Genomic DNA, 20,557 nt, shown 5'->3' with positions numbered 1-20,557 from the left:
CTAGTGGGTTAGAGATGTGGCCAGGATTTTGATTTCTCAAGCCCTATAATCACTATACTAATTACTAATACCAGGATGCTTCTTCCACTATATTATACATCTCTTGAGGATACGGATTAGGTTACTATTCCTTCCATATACCTGAGGAACGCATTTTGCTTTGGTTGGGTGTTAAAGAAAAGCTGAGCAATGCTCTAAATATTCCAAAAATAGTTTTAATAAATGTTAAAACCTCAGAAATGACCAATTTTCATAATTCATGAATTGATTCATTCATTCAATAAATAATTATAGAAACAGACTGAGGTTGAGTTACTTTTTTGCCAAATATATTCAGTAACTAATTATTTAGAATAAAAGAGGAAAATTACGAATCTAAAACTATGATATATACACAAAGAAAAATCAAGTTTAACCAATTTACTTAAGCTATAAGGAATAAACAAAGAGACTGGTTGTACCTAACACGAAGGCACTTGGCAAGGGAGAGTCAACACCCATCTTGCAGGAAGCTGATGGAAGACAGTATAATAATTCAAATAAAGCTCACAAACCTCTTTGTCTATGGCAGTGGTGTGTAACTGGGCCTCTGGGAGCTCACAGTCAAGAGCTCTTTGTAGACTGTATATGACATGGTCATATGAATGGTGTTCATCATTGAAAAGGACACAGTAGTATCTATCATTTTTCTCTCTGTTTTTTTAAAAAAAAGATACATATTCAGACACTGCAACAAATAAACAAAGGGAAACATGAAATAGCCTAAAATAATATATGCCATCTGTCAAAGCAGCACCATGTAATTTCCTACATATAGAAAAATGCCACTAAACACTAATATACAATATGATTTTAAGTGGTATGGTACCATGGAATTTAAAAACCCTGATTAAATGTTTTCCCCCCAACTTTTCTTATTACTTTCAGAGGTAAAATACTACTCTCAGTTAGTGGCAGTATGTCTTTAAAACCACTCTTAACTCCTGCCAATCTCTTATTTTGACAGGCTTCGGGCTCACAACCTTCAAGCAGGCAATAGATAGTTAGATTTTTTTAACATTTAGTTTTCATTGAATTTATTTTTGATTTTACCTTCTATTTAAGTGACACTGGTTTTATAGTACATTAAAGTTTTTTTTAAGTGTATATATTTAAAGTGATAGCACTACCATTTGACTGTGAGACATTAGACAAATCACTTAAGCTTTTAGTCTTGCTGAAATTAAAGCACCTTTTCCATCCCTAAGAAGAGTATAATATCTACATTTGAGAGTGGTGTGAAGATCTTATAAAATATGTGAAAAAGGCTGTCACGGGCTACACAAATGTCAGATGTTATTATCAATTTTTAACTGTTACAATAAGCTTTTACAAAATACTCAATTGATCCTTATAACTCTAAGAGCAGATTTTCTTGGGCCTCTTATAGCTTAGGAAATGGGTGCTCAAAAAGATTTCTCCATGGTCCCAATGCCAATCAATAAGCAGTGAGGAACAGAACTCAGATCTGTGAATCTGAAGTCCAGAGCTATCTACATACACAACTACACTCAAGCAACACACCCTTTTTAGACAAGCAGATTGCTAGTATTACGTTTACCAATACAAAGTTTATTAAAGTGCTTGACTTATGTTATCAAACTATTTGAAATTAAAACCATTGTGGACACTATCTCTAATGGCCTTCATTTCTCCAAGCAGTTTATGGCCCAGTAAGAGACAAAACAATACATTTAATGTCTTTAAGAATTAAAATTCTTAATTTTCTCTCCTAAAAGAATACAAACAAATCCAGGAAACTCAAAAAACTGTATTTAGATTTGTTTTGCAACTTGGTAAAATTCCTAATATTAAACAGGTAGAAAAATCCCCACAAGGCCCAAACTGTATTTCATATTGGGTCTGGAATTCTCTTTTGCATTTGTAAGTTAAGAGCAAATGTTACTGTCACTGAAAGACTTATGACTGTTAGAAGTTGCTGGGTTTTAGCTAAATAAACTGTTAAATCCCCTACAACTGAAATAATCCTAGATACCAGAGCACAGGACAAAGGGCTATCTCCTTATTCTTACCATCGGACTTTTTAATCAAGAAAAGAGCTAAAGACCTGGACTGAAGAAGGACACACTGTTCCGAAGTCTCTATCATCGCCCACAAACCTCTCAGGGAACCTGGAGGTTGGTTCAGGCCAGGATCAAACGGGGCAATTCACTTCTCTACTGGGATGAGTGGCTGCAAGGTCCTTATAAGCCATTTAAAACAAGAATCCCAAAATGTTCTTTCTTAAAAATCAGAAGTTCCTGATTAGGTTCTTCCTTTAGCTTAACTGCTGTATAGTGCCTTAGCAGAGCATCTCACATAAATGGACATTTTGGAAGTATTTCCAAGAGGCAATTTAATAAAAAATTTTCAAAATGACAGTTAAGCAGTAAATAACAACAACAAAGACATTTTTTCCAACACTTGCTTGCAATATAAATAACCATCACCAAAACTTCTCCCTTTTAAAAAATTTCCCCACCTTATCCGGAGTTCGGGAGGCAATTCTTTTTCCTCTTCCCATATAGTCATTTCTACAATGTATTTTATTACTGAAGAAAATATTTTCCTGGCTTGGGCAATTACGTCTTCATTCAATGGACAACGGAAGTTCTGACAGAAAATATAGAAAAACATACTATCAACATAGTATACAAGTAAGTGGATGAGTAAGATAATGTTAATTTATACTAATAATTTCAATGGGTTCATCACACCATCCTCCAGAAACGAATTTAAGTTCAGCTCAAGAGTTTGTTATTTACATCAGTTAGCTTAATACCTTGTGGCCAACTTGGTGCTACAGATGACAGAAAGGAAAGGAGGCAGAACCATGGAGCCTCCCCCCCCACTTAACGATGCTCTCTTATGAATGTTTTTATCTGCCTGAGTAACCTAATTATAATATCAAAGAACAATCAGTTATAGGGATTGGTTATCTCCCTACAGCTTACAAAAACTTTTCTCATTTATTTATTTCAACTAGTCCTCACAGCCACTCTATAAAGAAAGGCAGAGAATTAATGGCAATTAAAGGATAAAGATCCCATTCAAAGAGCCTATAAACATACAAAAAGCAAGACTATAATCTAAGTCTTTTGACTCTCACAAAAACCAATGTTCATTTCATTACAGAATACCATCTCCTTGATAGAAGGCCTGTTCAAACCAATCAGCTAAAAAAATGCATTCAAATGCTCTATATCATAAACCATTAGGGAAACATGAATCAAAATCACAGTGGGATATCTCTTCACACCTGCTAGACTGACTACAATCAAAAAGGCAGGTAACAGTAAGTATTGGCCAGGATGTGGAGAAATTTGAACTCGTATACATTGGTGGAAATGCAAAACAATGCAATTTGGAAAACAGTCTGACAGATGCTCAAAATGTTAAGTATAGTTATATATGACCCAGCAATTTCACTCCTAGGTATCTATCCAAGAAAAATGAAAACATATGTGCAAACAAAAATGTGTATAAAAATGTTCACAGCAGCATTATTCATAATAGCCAAAAAGTAGAAACAACCCAAATTTCCATAAACTGATGAATGGATAAATAAAATGGTGTATGTCTATATAATGAAATATTATTTAGCCATAAAAAAGAATGAAGTACATGCTAATAAAGTGTATACTTTAAATGGGTGAATTTTTAAATATGGCATATAATTTATATCTCAACAAGCTCTTTAAATAAAGGAGTAAGCAGGAAAAGAAATACAGTAGCTCTTTAAGACATACCCACTTGAAACCCAGTAGAAATTCAGTAGAAGGCATTTAATATTAATTTTAACCCACCTGTTGTAGACTATACTTATGAACTGTATTTTATTCTGTGGCGACCAAAACATTAACCTATGCATTTAATCTTTTACATCTAATCTTTCTCACTCCCCAGTGCTTTACAATTTTAATTTCTACCATTTCTTCAATATGTCACCTTTTCTCTGGAGATTTTGCTCAGAAGCTTTTGCTAGAGATTTTAAAAAGTGTCAAAGGTACTAAGAACAATATTAATACACTGCATTCCTATTTCTTATCTTTTTTAGCTCAATACTTCCTTTCAATTCTTCAAAAAAGTAGTCTGAAGCAAAGAGTTAAAAGAATCTACTCACTACTTCCGTATTGTATCGATTAGAGGCTAAGTTTTTCAGAAGAGGTCTGGTAAGTACATCAGAAACTTTCAAATAAATCATTTATAGCTTAGAAAATAAGAAGGTCCATGAAAGGGAACAAAAGGGCTATAATCAAAACAGATTTTTAAAAACCTTAGTAATTAACCCAGAAATGTACTGCAGGACTAGAGAGAAACTGCTTTTAAATATACTTCAAAAGATACTACCAAATGCTAGATGACTGGTTGATTAGTATCAGCCAGCTCTAATTACAGTTAGTAAATCCCTATCATGGCTGGCACAATGCCACACACTTCACCTGGCAGAGTATGGATTTCATGTTCACCAAAGCAAAGACGAAACAAAAGCAAAGTACACCGGACTGTTTGGGTAGCAGTTGATTAGTTATATGCTAGCATAAGTGTCCATTCAGATCATGAATCAGTTCCAGAACATCCAGATTTACCTTCAGGATAAGCCTGAATGACCAATTACCTTTTGAATCTAATCATAAACCCAAAGAAATCCAAGAAAATCAGGTTAGTTCAGGACTAAATTCAGGGTTCTGAGGCCATATGACTCAGGAAAACCCCAAAGAGACTGGAACCCCATTAGGTAGGAGGAGGGAGGTTAGTTTTGTACACTCAGTGGGCAACTTAACTCCTGAGGATTCTTCAGCTACTTAAACACAAAACAGTACAAAAACAGTTTTCTAGAATGATTAGTTATGGGATGAAGAGAATATAAAAATCAAGCCACAAAGCCTTCTGACTATATGCTAAAATATTTTAACACATTTTAAAAAACATTCAAGGTGGAAATGGCAATAGTCAGAAGTACAACATTTCTTTAAATAAAACAAAAACAAGAGAATGAATTGAAAGGGTTAAAACTGGATAGAATGTTCCAGGCACTGGACATTTGGTGATATTTGATCAAGCAAATTTTGTATTGTCAAATGAAGGAATAATCATTTTGGTTCAGGAGAAGTAAATGAGTAACAGAGAGGAGGCAATCTGAAAACAGAGTAGAGAGAGATGCCAAGATGGAAGAGTAGAAGGATGCACAGCTGTACCCTCTTCCACGAATGCACCAAAAACTACATCTACAAATGAAACAATTATCACAGAATACCTACTAAACTGTGGCAGACTATCTCCTACAGTTAGAAATACAAGGGAAATCCTCACAAAAACTGGATAAACAAGTTTGTACTGCATAGCACCAGAAACTATATTTACTATCTTGCAGTAATCTATAATGAAAAAGAATATGAAGAGGAATCTATGTATGCAGACATATGACTGAAACATTATGCTGTACACCAGAAATTGACACATTGTAAACTGACTACACTTCAATTAAAAAAAAAACTTAAAAAAATAGAGTGAATGACAAGTTTATGGGAAAAAACGTTAATGATAGGTAGATGGGTAAGAGTATATGAATATTCTTCATAATATTTTGCAACTTTTTATAAATTTGAAATTATTCTCAAATTCAAGGTTAAAAAAATGTGCTGGAGGAGTAGCGGATACAGCTCAGTGGCAGAGTGCGTGCTTAGCATGTAAGAGGTCCTGGGTTCAATCCCCAGTACCTCTATAAAATAATAATAATAATAATGATAAATAAATAAATAAACTTAATTACCTCCCACATGACAAAAAAATAAAGTGCTGGAGTTAGGTCTAAAGATCTGAATTTCAGTCCCAACTTCACACTGTCTAGGTTACTATGGCTCTTCAACACATTTGAAGTCGGCTGGACTTATTCACACTCATAACTCTTCTTTTCATCTTTTCCTGGCAATTCTCATAATTTTTTCCAGAAGAACTTCTGATTCCTTTGTCAAGTTCAAAAAGAGAACTTGGCTATTATTCTGATTGGCACATAAAAGACCACATACTGCATGATTATAGTTACATGGAATGTCTGGAATAGACACATCTACAGGGACAAAAAGTAGATTAGTTATTTTTCAGGTCTAGAAGAGTAGAGGCCTTGTTGGGGGATCATTAAAGGCTTTTTTTTTTTTGAGTTGATGAAAATGTTCTAAAACTGACTATGGTTGCATATATTTATGAATATATTAAAAACCACTGAATGGTACATTTTTAGTGAATTATATGGTATGTGAACTTATCTCAAGCTGCTAAAAGATTGAAGTACACAGCCTCGCTTATGAAATATTCTTGCTAAAAATGTCCAACACGAACTTAATAAAACCTTGAGATCTAACTTCTAGTTTATAGGAAATATAGGGGAGAGACGAACAAGATAAAGAATACCACAAGGGAGACAAATACAGTATGTAGGACATTTCAAGATAAATCTAGAATGCAATGGACTTTTTACAGGAAAATTGGCCTGACCTCTGTCACGAAGAAAAAAAGGTAGGGATGGGAGATTTATTTAGATGTAAATGACTTAAGAGACATAACCAAATGTGATAGACATTTTGGAAATAATTAGGGAAATTGAATACAGTCAAGATATTAGATAACATTTAAAAGTTATTGTTACTGCTATTTGATTATAAAAATGGTATTATGAGTAGACAGGAAAATGTCCTATTAATTATTAAATATATATTAAAGTATTTTGGAGTAAAATATCATGATGACTATTGTTTAACTTAATATACTTGAACAACAAAAAAAGAAACACATGGAAAAATAATGAGTTATTAAATTTAGGTAAAAGTTGTTTTATTCTACTGATATCTCTGTTTTTATTTTAAAAATTTTACTAATAAAAAATATGGAAAATTACTCAATTACTCAAACACTAAACAAATGACAAAAACACACAAATTATTCCTAAGCATGGGGGGGGGGGAATGGGAAATTTTCAAAATTTGTTGTATAAAGTCAACATTAAACTGACTTCATATCTGACAATGAATTTTGTGACTTTGTCCAGTTATAAAGATTTACACAGAAACCATATAACAAATAATTGGGCATATAAACTGTTTCACTTTAACAAGACATAATCTTTGGCAAACCTAAATATTTTCACAAGAATGTATTTTCTTCCTTGGATTAAAAAAGTTTAGTACTTACTTTGTATTTATGGTCACTGGATGAAGATCCAACCCTAAAATGTGTCTTTTAAAATTTATCCAAATTCAATTACAAGAATCCATTTGAATTTGTTGCTTTACATAATCAACATTGAATCTATTTCTTTTTACATATAATTTTTCTTCCAGTTTTATTGAGATATAATTGACATACAGCACTGTATATGTTTAAAGTGTAAGGCATAATGATCTGACTTAAATATATCACGAAATGATTACCACAATAAATCCAGTCAACATTCATCATCTCATACAGATACAAAATAAAAAAGAAAAAAACATTTTTTCCTTGTGATGAGAACTCAGAATTCACTCTTAACAACTTTCATATATAACACATAGCAGTGTTAATTTTAATCATTTTGTACATTACATCCCCAGTATTTATATATCTTAATAGAAATTTGTACTTTTTAACCACCTTCATCCAACTCCCCCTCCTCCCACTATCCACCTCTGATCTATTTTTCTAAGAATTTGTTTGTTTTTGAGGTATAATTGACCTACAATACTATGTTAATTCCTGGTACACAACTCAGTGATCCAACGTGTATTTGATAATAAATGTATATTCTATACAGTTCAAAATGGTCACTGTAAGTCTGGTTACCATCTGTCACCATACAAAGATACTATATAATTACTGACTTTATTCCCCACACTGCACATTTCATACCCATACTTACTTATTTTGTAACTAAAAGTTTACACCTCAATGTCTCTCACCTATTTCTTCTCCCAATCCCCCACCCAGCAACCACCTGTTTGTTTACTGTATCTATGACTCTGTTTCTGTTTAGTTATGTTTGTTCATTTGTTTTGTTTTTTAGAGTCCATATATAACTCAAATTATACAGTATTTGTCTTTCTCTGTCTGATTTATTTTACTTAGCATAATATCCTCTAGATCCATCCATGTTGTCTCAAATGGCAAGATTTCATTCTTTTCATGGCTGAGTAATACTCCATTCTGTGTCTATGTCTGTGTGTATGTATGTATATATGCACACCACAGCTTCTTTATCTATTCATCTACTGATGGGCACTTAGGCTGGTTCCATATCTTGGCTATTGTAAACAATGATGCAATGAACACAGGGGTGCACATCTTTTTGAATTAGATTTTGTACTTGATTTTTCCTAATTTCATCTTTGGATTGTTCATTACCAATGCATAGAATACAAGTAATTTTTGTATAATTATCTCTTATCCTGCAATCATGCTGAACTTGTTTATTAGGTCTAACAATTTTTTAGTGGGCTCCTTAGAATTTTTTTTTAATTGACATACAGTTGATTTCCAATGTTGTGTTAGTTTCTGGTGTACAGGACAGTGATTCAGTTATACACATATATATATATATTATTTTTCATATTCTTTTTCATTATAGGTTATTACAAGATACTGAATATAGTTTCCTGTGCTATACAGTAGGATCTTGTTTATCTATTTTATTTATAGTAGTTAGTAACTGCAAATCCCAAACTCCTAATTTATCCCTCCCTCACCTTTCCCCTTTGGTACCATAAGTTTGTTTTCTATGTCTATGAATCTGTTTCTGTTTTGTAAATAAGTTCATTTATGTCATTTTTAAAGATTTCACATATAAGTGACATACTTGTCTTTCTCTGACTTAGTTCACTTAGTATGGTAATATCTAGGTCCATCCATGTTGCTGTAAATTATGGCATTGTTTTATTCTTCTTTATGGCTGAGTAGTATTCCTGTGTGTGTGTGTGTGTGTGTGTGTACGCGTGTGTGTGTGTGTTTGTATCACATCTTCTTTATCCAATCAACTGTTAATGGACATTTAGGTTGTTTCCATGTCTTAGCTATTGTAAATAGTGCTGCTATGAGCACTGGGGTCCATGTGTCTTCTCAAATTAGAGTCTTCTCTGGATATATGCCCAGAAATGGAATTGCCTGGATCATATGATAAGTCTATTTTTAGTTTTTTAAGGAATCTCCATACTGTTTTCCATAGTAGCTGCACCAAACTACATTCCCACCAACAATGTAGGAGGGTTCCCTTGTCTCCATACACTCTTCAGCATTTATCATTTGTGGACTTTATAGTGATGGCCATTCTGACTGGTGTGAGGTGATAGCTCACTGTAGTTTTGATTTGCATTTCTCTGATAATTAGCAATATTGAGCATCTTTTCATGTGCCTACTGGTCATATATATGTCTTCATCAGAGAAATGTCTGTTCAGGTCTTCTGTCCATTTTTTAATTGGGTTGTTTATTTTTACAAAATCATATCATCTGCAAACAGAGCTAGTTTTACTTCTTTCTTTCCAATCTGGATGTCATTTTCTTCTTTTGCTTACCTAATTGCCCTGGCCAGAACCTCCAGTACAATATTGAATGGGTATCTCTGTGGCAAGAGTAGAATCTTTGCCTCATTCCTGATCTTAGAAACTATCCAATACAGTTGTGAGTTTTTCATATGTGCCTTCTATCAGGTTAAGGAAGTTCTCTTCTATTACAAGTTTGTTAAGTCTTTTTATCATGAAAGTGTTGGATTTAGTCAAATGTTCTTCCTGCATGTATTGAAGTGATTGTGTGGTTTTGTTTTTTATTCTATTTATATAGCATATTAAATTAACTAATTTTCAGATGTTAAACTATGTACTTTATTTTACATCATAAGAGGATGCTCATTATGTCATATCACCCTACTATTCATAATCACACTAATATTGATGAGTGGTTCCAGGTGATCACAGTATGATACCTCCCCACGTTTTGTAAAGTTTCATCTTTCCCTTGTGACTAACAAGTAATCTGTGAGATGGTAATTTAGAATCATGTGAATATTGTTCCTCATCAACTCAAGTTTTAAGAGTTTTAGTGTCTAGTAATGATCCTTGTCTAAAATATTTCCTTAGAGTTTGCAAAATTTTAATTTTTCTAATTCTATTATGCCTCTGTTAGATAGAATTCCTCTAGAAAGAAGTTTTACCTAATGAACTGAGATACTTGTTAACAATGAAATATAATTCCTATTGAAAAGGCACAATAGATGCTTAATTCATTCTCTTTAATCACCAATTTTTAAAATAAGGAATTGATGTAACAACCACTGCCATGACAACAAACAAGTTTTATTCTATCTAGCTCTCGTGTAAGTTTCACTAGTAGGGAACCCATAGATCTTTATCTCGAATATTATTCGATCAACTAGTGGTTATTTACTATTTTTTTTTTAATGCTCCAATTGTCCAATTAGGTCAATGGGAGCCTTTTAAAGCTGGGTCTTAAGTTTTTTTGACATAAACCCACCCTTACAAGCTTACCTTATACATTCCCTAACTCAGATCTGGAATCAGGTATTTTCACAAATCTTGATTTCTTTTAGTGGGGAATGGTACATAAGAGATCAAAATCTGGACCCTAGGTGTGTTCACGGCTATACAGTTATCAGGAACAGTTTAAAGAGTACAAAAACTATTTACTTCTTGAAGTTTCAAAAAAGATTACTCTGTGAAACTATTTGAACATGGCATTATTTAGTAAGTACTTTCCTGTGACTATTTTCTAAATTTCTTCAATAGTTATTGACAATTCAAGGTTTCTCTGTTTTTGAATAAATTATGGCACTTTATACTGTCTGATAAAAGAATCCATTTTTAAATGTATTAACACAGAGTCACAGAAAGAGCCTTTTATAATCCTTCTGTATCTGTGGTTCTACGGTTATTTCCCCATCTCATTTTTCAAACGTCTATATCTGGGCTTGCTCACAGTTTTTGTTTTTGTTTTTTTTCTTGGTAAGGATGTACAGGATGATCAGTTTGCTGGCTTTTTCTTTAAGATAAGCAATTATTGAATTTAAGTGTCAATTCTACTGTTTTTTAATTCATTATATTCTCCTATTAATAATTACTTCTATTTCCTCTCTCAGGCGTATATTGTTTACTCTTACTTATCAAACTGACTGCTTAACAAGAAAGTATTCTGAGTTCCATTTCACTGTAAATTCATTCCTTCTTTAGAGAAATATGGAATGTAATTATCAAACCCTTAAATTCTCTAGAGTCAAATAAAACTCCTATTTAAATATTAGAACATAAAAATCAGGATTCTCAAGAGAATTCGGCTTATCTGATACTTATTTCTATTTAATTTCATCAAGCTTAAAACAGTAAGCAATTTAAAAAATAATTATATTCTTACCTCTTTTGTAGTACCTATTTGTCCAGGTTCATGACTTATACAAAAAGGGCCAGTTTTCCATGCTTCTGTGTCTCCACAGTCACAAAATCCTCCTCCAGAAGAAGTATGCATCTGATAAATGAAAAATGAGTTTGTCTTGATTTCAAAACACATTACAAAGCAAAGAGGAATGATAAAGATGACTCAAATAATAAACGCTCCTCACTATTTCAACCTTAATTGCTTTCAATGTTATAGATAAATGTCAAAAAACATTTAGTTAGCCAAAAAAAAAAAAATCCTGAATACTTAATCACAACAAAAATGAACCTTCAAAAATGATACTTTTTTAAAACATACTCAACGTTTTTATTTTATTTTAATTTTGGGCAGAGGGGAGTCACTGGTTTTTATTGTGAATATTTTGCAAATGCAAAAAAAAAAAAGAAAAGGTTAACATAAACTGTAATCCATGTAAACAAGACTATTAAGAAGGAAAAGGAGGAGATATAAGTATCATGGGTATATATATAAATTTTTTTTTTGTCTTTTCTCATCCTTACGATTTTCTTTTTTTCCCCCAAATTTTTAAATAATACCTTGTAAAACTTTGTACTAATGGAGAAGAAAAGATTGTGAAATGTGCAAAAATAATCACATTACACATAGCAGAACAAACAGCTCAAATTTGTATCTTTGTTATTTTCCTGTTTTCAAAAGTTTTTTTTTTTGATGCTTCTACTTTATTTTCAATTCTTTCCATTACAACTATTGGATTCTGCAAGATCATAACTAAAACTTTTTGGTATGGGATATTTTACACATAAGGGCTAGATCAAAATTCACTTTTTGGCTCTTTGATAAAAATTAAAATATATGAACATGTGAAGTTTGACACTTAAAAACAACCTAAAGGAAAAAAATTTAAGATCACTAAGTATTCATTTATATGATCCTTTATCATAAATGACATATGAGGAATTCAACTATTTTTTGTCTGCAAGTCAGATGCTACTCAAGTAAACTGCCATGTACAATTCATAATCCTCTTAAAATTTTAACTCAAGGACAAATAAGAAGATTCCTACTTGTAAATATTAATTTTCCAGATGTTTTCAGATGTAAGCAGCATTCTCCAGTTATAAAACACAGCTGGATGATCCATTTACCCCAAATGAACTACCTGTGTGTTTTGTGAGGTAAAAACAAAGGCTATGATCTTCTGTGGTACTGACACCCTCAACGCAGAAACATTCCCTCTTCACAGGAAGAGTGAAAATAACAAGAAAAGTCACCTTTCGTTATTTCATCAACTTTTCATGTTTTCATGGTATTTTAAGTGCCTGATACAATTTTACAACAAAAAGACTGATATTTATTGTGAAAGGTAATTGTATGCTCCAAGTAGCAGATATGAATTCTAACACGATCTCTAGGAATCATTCACAGTTCTGAATCATGCTTTAGAAAAACATTTTCAGTGGTGCAGGATTTATTTCTATTCCATCACTGGTAATAACTGCACATGTCACTGCAAGAACTTAAAATTCTTCTGCTGAAAACTTTAAGACTGCTGTGAAAGATGTACTTTTGGGAACACTGAGTACACAGCTGGTCTTGACATCAGTGTAATCTCAAAGGAAACCTTCAACATGGTGGAGGCGGATCCTCATTTCCTCTGTGATGCAAAAGTTGTGTTGCATCATCCTATGACTAAAGGTTTTTCTTGGTTCTTTTTTCACATAGTATTTAATCTTGGGTCTGCTCCCCTATCATTGCCCTTTTCTTCCCCTTCTCGGCAGCAATGCATATCCCCTCTTCTTATCTCTTCCAATTCTTTTTTTTTTTAACAATGACTTCATTTTTTTCTTTCATTAAGTTCTTAATTATACAAAAGAATATACACAATGTATAGGTGAGTTACAAAGTATAACTGATCCAGCATCCAACACAAGAGCATATTAGTACTGTTAGAGCTCCCTGTGAGATCATCCAGAGTCCCATCCTTTTACCTGTCCTGGAGGTTACTATTACCTGATTTGTGTTTGTTATTCCTTTCCTCGCTTTTCTTTTAAAATTTCACCACACATAACAGGTATTCCATAAAGATTCTATCAACTTATTCTCCCATTAAAAGTGTTCTGTTCTCTTCACACTCACTTTTGATGGGTAATATTTTTTTAAGGCTTATAAACATAATTTTTTATTCGTTACACAACTGTCCATCCTTTTGATGACTCAAAGGTTCCTGAGTAAGCTATGGAAGCACCTTCTATAAGAAGAGCTCTGCAAAAACCTAAAGATGATAAATCTAAGGATGCTCCAGCAAAGTGCTTTGTGGCGGGATGCAGACTGATAAGCTTTAAATACTCCAAGAGAGCTTAGTGAAGAGGGTCCTGAAATTTAACAGACAAGTTTTACCAGTCCACAGAAAAATCTTCACAGAGCTATATATATGCAATTTAAAGAACTATTCTGAGATTATCCTACTTTCTTGAAATTAAAATTTGTCTTCATAAAATGATAGGAAATGGTAGGTATTTTGTGGTTGTTGTTCATGTGCCCTTTTTAAAATCAAAACAGAACTTACTTAGCCAAATAAAAACTTGAAAACCTTATGTCTTACGCAAAGTCTTCTGAAAAGGCACTGGCAAACAAAATCCCAAAGTTTGGCAAGCACAGACTACGGAACTAGAAAATTCTGGTCTTGAGCCCTCAACATCTCTCCTCCTTAATCCCCAGAGTTAAAATGAGAAGAAATTAAAAACTTCCTCCTTGTCTCTACTTCTGGCACTCTTTCCTGAGTTCTCTAAGAAAAACCTTAACAAATGGAGATGACTGGGAAATATGGACTACAGCCAATGATCAACTCTGTAAATGCCAGGAGGTATTAGCTTTGCAATCCTGGGAAAACATTTCAACCACACTATATGATAGGCTCCTCAATTTGCTTTTTCTTGTGCACAATAATAAAAATACCTAGAACATATATCTACAGTCCATCATTTCCTAAGAAGCAGAAATGTTGAAGACATTTTTAAAACATGAAATGCACTTTCAGCTCTATGGGAGACATAGTCTATATAACTTCAAGATGTTATTTACATTTACACAGGACCTTAAGCATATTATATATACAAAGAGATACATCCATTATTATGTATGTCTAAGCCGAGAGCACAGAACCAATATTATTATTTGAGAAGTACATTTCAGCTCAAAATTACAAGGCTGTCTAAAAATGTTTAACAGGAAAGGCAAAAGCCCTCAACTTCATTAGTAATTAAGAAAATTAAATTAAGACCACAATGTGATACTACTGTATACCTAACAGATTGGCTAAAATTTAAGACTAGCAACACCAAATCTTTCAAGAATGTGGAGCCATGGGGACCCTTGTATAATGCTAGAGAACCTATAAACTGGTATAGCCACTTTGAAAAACAGTCTGACATTCTCTACTATGACTCAGTAATTCTTCTCTCTCTCTCTCTCTATATATATATAGAGACACTATATACATATATTATATATATATATATATATATATATTATATATATATATACACACACACACACACACTCTGGAGAAACTCCTTACATGTGTACCAGAATAAACAAATAAGAATGTTCATAGCAGAACTGTTCATAAAAGCCCCAAACTGGAAACAATGTACATATTTATATGTAGTACAATGAATAAAGACAACATGGATTATTAAACACTATAAGGTAAACGGACAAAATACAACTATATACATAATGCTGAGTAAAAGCTAGTCAACAAGAAAAAGATGCAGAATGACTCCATCTATAGAGAGTTCAAAAACAGATAAAAGTACTCGATATGATTTGGGTGATAACATAAAAGGGAAATCGAGGAAACTATTATCACAAAACACAGGAGAGAGGTTACTGCAAGGAGGGAGAGAAGGATGGTGATCTCGAAGGGACAAATGCAGGGTCTCTGAGAACTGGCAATGTCTCACTTCTTGATCTAAGTAGTGGTTACACAGGTGTTCACTTTATAGTTATTCTTTAAACTGTTCATGTGCTTTATATAATCTTTTGTATAAAAATGATGTATCTCAACAAAAATTATAAGCGGCTGCCTCACATATGTTTAACCAGAGCTAAAGGTTCACATATCAGAGCTGTTAAAGCAGGTATTTAAGTGCTAGTCAGGAATTTGGACTAGGTGGACATCAGATTCCTGCTAATCTAGAGATTTTATGGATCTATTTTCATACCTTGTAACGATGATTTTTATGAACACTATTCTGGAAGCAGTCCATACAGAGTACACATGTTGGATCAATTGCACAGTCCCTGAAAAAGATTAAAAATTAGATTCCAAAAATGAGATGACTCCCACTGATGCTCAAGGTATGACTATACTATAATGTGAATGAGTTCCCTATATGATGCACAAACGGATGCTTTAAAAATTTAATTCCAAATAATGTTAGCCCCATTTTAGCCATATTTGAATATATAAGTCTGGATGTTTGGTTTTGTTTTTCCTAAATTATCTTCATTACTTTTGAAGCTTTCACCTGGTTTCAAATTAAGTTACAATTCAAAATTAGTTTTGTGAAAACTGATCAGCATTTTTTTTTATTCTCTGCATCACCTTTTCCTATTACACTTACAAATATATTTTACAGACATCAATTGTTCACTGGTAAATGAGGCTTGGTTAAAGACAAAATTCATTAGAATATTAGCAACATAAGGGCAGGAATTTTTATTTGTTTTGTGTAATATGTCCCAAGCACGTAGAGCAGTGCCTGGCACATGACAGGTATTAAATGAATATTCATGGAACAAATTAAATTCAATCTCTCATAATCTCTTTCCTAATAAAAACTGTTAAAATGTATAATTTTATTTAATATTTTTAGGGAAACATTAACAACAATATAAATTAGTTCAGAGTACAAAACTAATTTTTAAAATATTCTATTTAGAAAAGTTGAGTAGATGGTTAGGAAGTTTTAAAAATAAACTTTTAAAGGCTAATAAGAAACAAAGATTCCATAATAATATTCTCTCAAATATATATGACCTATTACCCTATTGAGGGCAGGATTTCTCAACTTCAGCAGTACTGACATTTTAAACTGGATAATTATTTGCTGGGGATACAAGAGACTGTTCTGTGTACTATAGGATGTTTAAGCAGCAACCCTGACCTCTTTCCACTAGATGCCAATACCATTCCCCAAGTTGTGACAATTTAAAAATGCCTTCATGACCCTTTTGGAGAAATGAGGTCTACAAATATCTACTATGCTTTAGTTGAAACTGACTGGGCTTCAGCTAAAAAGATAACAAGATAAATGAACTTTACTATGCTATATAGCAAAATACACAAAATACGAAAGCTGATTTTTCTCTGAGAAAAGAATAAAGAAAGGTAGTATGTTCTAAATGACTATTAACTCTACATAAACCAGTCAAACCTAGAATTATAGTGAAACAAAAACAATTCTCTGTATCTATAAAATCTAGATATTCATACTCCTAACCTAAACTGCCCCTAATAAAGGAGAAAAAAAACTAAAAGTGCTGCTAAGATCTAAAAGTTAAAAGTTTCAGGCAGGAGTAGAGAATAAAAACATTGTGTTATCTTGCTATTTAAGACAACTGCTCTCACAAAAGGCAAAAAAGGTAAAGCTGTTTTCAGGGTCCCCACCACTGTCTTCTTCTATCCAACTAAAATACAAATGCTCCTACAGGTCCATAGTCCTTTGCCACCAAATCTTATGTGGTGGCAAAAAATGACTTGAAATTACAAGAGACTATAGACTTTATTTATACCACTTGCTGTGAACAGTTATAGATTTCTTACAGAAATGCTGTATTTGATTGCTGGAACCTACCCTGATTCTGCTGCGGAAGTATTCAGGATTCTGAAATACATGTGGCTCCAAGAGTTTCAGAGAAGAGTATATGGACTAAATTATAAACAAGGCAAAAATCTATCCCTTTCATACTTTTGGAAAACAGGAAGAAAAAGTGAAAGAACTGTTTAAGTATAAGCCATATATTCAAAAACAAGCTGTACTAGCAAAAACAGATTTATAAGTGCATAATAAAAGGAAGTTAATTATGTAGAATTAAATACATCATAAATAGTAATAAACCAAGAAAGGTACATCATAAAATAGATGCAAAATACAAAGTTATAATTATAACCAATCCTGTACATTTCTAAATCTTACCTACAAGAATATGTTGTTTCTCCACTTTTAAAAACCTTCCCGCACAGCTGAAATGCTCCACTGTGCTTCAATTTCTCTAAGCAAATGTCTGGATCTTCTCCAAATAAGTACCATTCCAGCGGGGTGAATATTGACATTTGTATACTCTCCTCTTGCTTTTCCAAGTCCGGATCCATTTCAGCAAAATAAATTTCTGGCACCAATTGTGCCAAGTGGTTCAAGAAAGCAGTATAAAAATCAATCTGCTGATCCCACCACTGAAAAGCAAAACAAAAATTAAACACTGTTACAAGCTCCTTCTAAAGATCTAGGGGCACAAGTAATGGCATAATTCTCTGGTTTCAGAGAAAGTGCCTTACAATATATTCTTATTATATTCTTCACCAATACAAAAGGAAAACAAACGATTTTTTTTTTAAGGCCTTGGAAATAAGTGGTTTCCCACATACCAGAGATATCTGGAAAAAAGAAGAGCAGCTATAATAGATGAGAATTACTTTGCCCTCTGAAGTGGCCAACTCCTGGTGTGTGAAGGTGATTCTATTATCAGTCAGAGGCTGAACAGCAAAACATTCCCCACACTAGTAGTTTATTTTATTTTCTTCCAGTTTTATTGAGGTGTAATTGACAAACAGCACTGTATAAGTTTAAAGTGTACAGCATAATGATCTGACTTACATATATCATGAGATGATTACCACAACAGGTATAGTCAACATCCGTCATCTCACACAGATATAAAATTTAAAGAAATAAAAAATTTTTTTTTCTTTGTGATGAGAATTCTTAGGATTTACTCTCTAGTAGCTATTTTAAGGAACAACAGCATTTAAGGAAAGATCAAAATGAATGAGTGCCAAGTTTTTGGAACACAAAAAGCACTAACTATAAAAAAAGATAAATCAGGTATCATCAAAAGTAAAACCTTCTGCTCTTCAAAAGAAACTGTTGCACATGACTTCTTTGCCATGATTATTTGCATATGAAAACATGCTCAACATCATTAGTCATTAGGGAAATCCAAATTAAAGTGACAATGAGATACCCCTAATACAACCTAAAAGAGTATAGGTAAAAAATAAAATAAAAATTTGGCAATGCTAAGTATCACTGGATGCAGAAAACTGGAAAAAGCAAGCTCTGGTAGAAACTCAAAATGGTACAGCCACTTTACAAGTGAGTTTAGCAGTTTCTTACAAAGTTAAATATACACTTACCATATGACCCAACAACCAAACTCCTAGGTATCTACCCAAGAAATAAAAACCTATGTTCACAAAAAACTTGTACATGGTTTCACATTATATATAATACATAGCAATTTTATTCATAATCACTCAAAACTAGAAATGATCCAGTTGTCCTTCAATTGGTGAATTATACACAAATGTGGCACATTCAAACCATGGAGGACTGCTCAGCAATAAAAGGACTGAATTATCAACACATGCAACATAAAAAGAAGTCAAACTCAAAAGGCTACGGACTACTACTGCACCTTAGCAATTGGGACCAACTTCATGTTGACAGCAACTGTCTGAACTGAGCAATTTCCATCTCTATGCCAAATTCCTGATTCCTGTGATAAGTGGGTTTAACAGACACCATATGCAGATTTCAATAACGCCACCTTTACCTTCAATCAAACGAGAGCTTTCTAAGTATCGAGAAATGCTCTATTAAAAAAGATATTCATGGATTACTCATTGGCAATTTGGCCTTAAAATGTGAGGTCTGATTACCTCAAACCACTCAACCAGCCCAACATTTTTAATGCCACTCAGTGTCAGTAGGCTTCAATGAACAGAGGAAGGAGAAACAAAACTCTCCATTATCAATCCAACATCGGCAATTTGGTTGCAGTTAATTTCTTTCCGATTAAATTAATATTGTTCATTTGAAATGGGTGGGCTCTCTGGTTTTATTAATATTTCATGTTTGTTTTATTGATACATAAGAAACTGTAAGTATAAACATTTATACTAGTTTTCTATTTGTACACATTTAAGTTATATTCTAAATTTTTTTTTAGTTTTTGAAAGGGCTATGTACTTGCTATACACCAGAAACTAACACACAGTCACTGACTATACTTCAATTTAAAAAAAAAAGGCTATGTACTATATAATTCCATTTATATGACATTCCAAAAAAGGCAAAACTACTAGACATGGATGATAGCAGAGTGGCTGCCAGGGGCTGACTACAAAGTGGCTGTGACAGAATTTTTGAGGGCAATGGAATTGTTCTGTAGTATGTGTATTATGGTGAAGGTGACACATCTATTGACAACTGTCCAAATTCACAGAAAAGTACAATGAAAACTTATTTATGTAAATTTTCACAGTGAATAAAAAAGAATACAGTTTGAAAGATGAAAAGGAGACAGACAGATTGAGAGAAAATATTAACAATAATACACTAAATACTTTCCCCTAAAGATCAGGGATGAGAGAAGGATATCTGCTCTCTCCTATTCAATAGCCAGTGATCATAGCTAGTGAAACAAGACAAGACAAATATATGAAAGGCATGATGATTGGAAAGGAAGAAAGAAAGCAGTCTCTATTCACAAATGATATGATTATCTTCATAGAAAACCCTAAGCAATCAATTAAAAAACACACATATAAGAATTTTTAGCAAAATGAGCAAGCTTATTAGATATAAGATCAATATATAAAAATAAACTATATTTCTATATATTAGCAACAAACATTTTTTAAAATTTCATTTTCTAATTAACATTTACAATAGCATCAAAAAACATAAAATATTTGGGAATGAATTTAATGAAGAATGTGAAAGAGCTCTACAGTGAAAACTACAAAACATTATTGAGAGAAATTTCTTAAATATCTAAATAAAGGAAGAGCTACATCATGATCATTGATTATAAGAGTCAGTATTATTAAGATACCT

At 32.7% G+C, this 20,557-nt stretch overlaps 1 protein-coding gene and 1 pseudogene across 1 annotated transcript in view; both read right to left on the bottom strand.

Moving 5' to 3' along the window:
• Positions 1-20,557, bottom strand: part of UBR1 (ubiquitin protein ligase E3 component n-recognin 1) — a 113,453-nt gene that overhangs the window by 80,061 nt on the left and 12,835 nt on the right. Inside the window, exons 2-6 of the mRNA XM_031672882.2 lie at positions 17,636-17,892; positions 15,659-15,737; positions 11,430-11,540; positions 2,522-2,652; positions 555-693 (exon numbers count right to left, since the gene is read on the bottom strand). Coding sequence (XP_031528742.1) covers positions 555-693; positions 2,522-2,652; positions 11,430-11,540; positions 15,659-15,737; positions 17,636-17,892 — 717 coding nt within the window. The remainder of the gene's footprint in view (positions 1-554; positions 694-2,521; positions 2,653-11,429; positions 11,541-15,658; positions 15,738-17,635; positions 17,893-20,557) is intronic.
• LOC140696725 (ubiquitin-fold modifier 1 pseudogene) lies at positions 12,744-13,062 on the bottom strand (annotated as a pseudogene).

The sequence above is a fragment of the Vicugna pacos genome, chromosome 6 (assembly GCF_048564905.1).
Source record: "Vicugna pacos chromosome 6, VicPac4, whole genome shotgun sequence".
NCBI classification, from domain to species: Eukaryota; Metazoa; Chordata; class Mammalia; order Artiodactyla; family Camelidae; genus Vicugna; species Vicugna pacos.
Note: the sequence above shows the minus strand (reverse complement) of the source record. Positions and strands in the feature narration are given on the sequence as shown.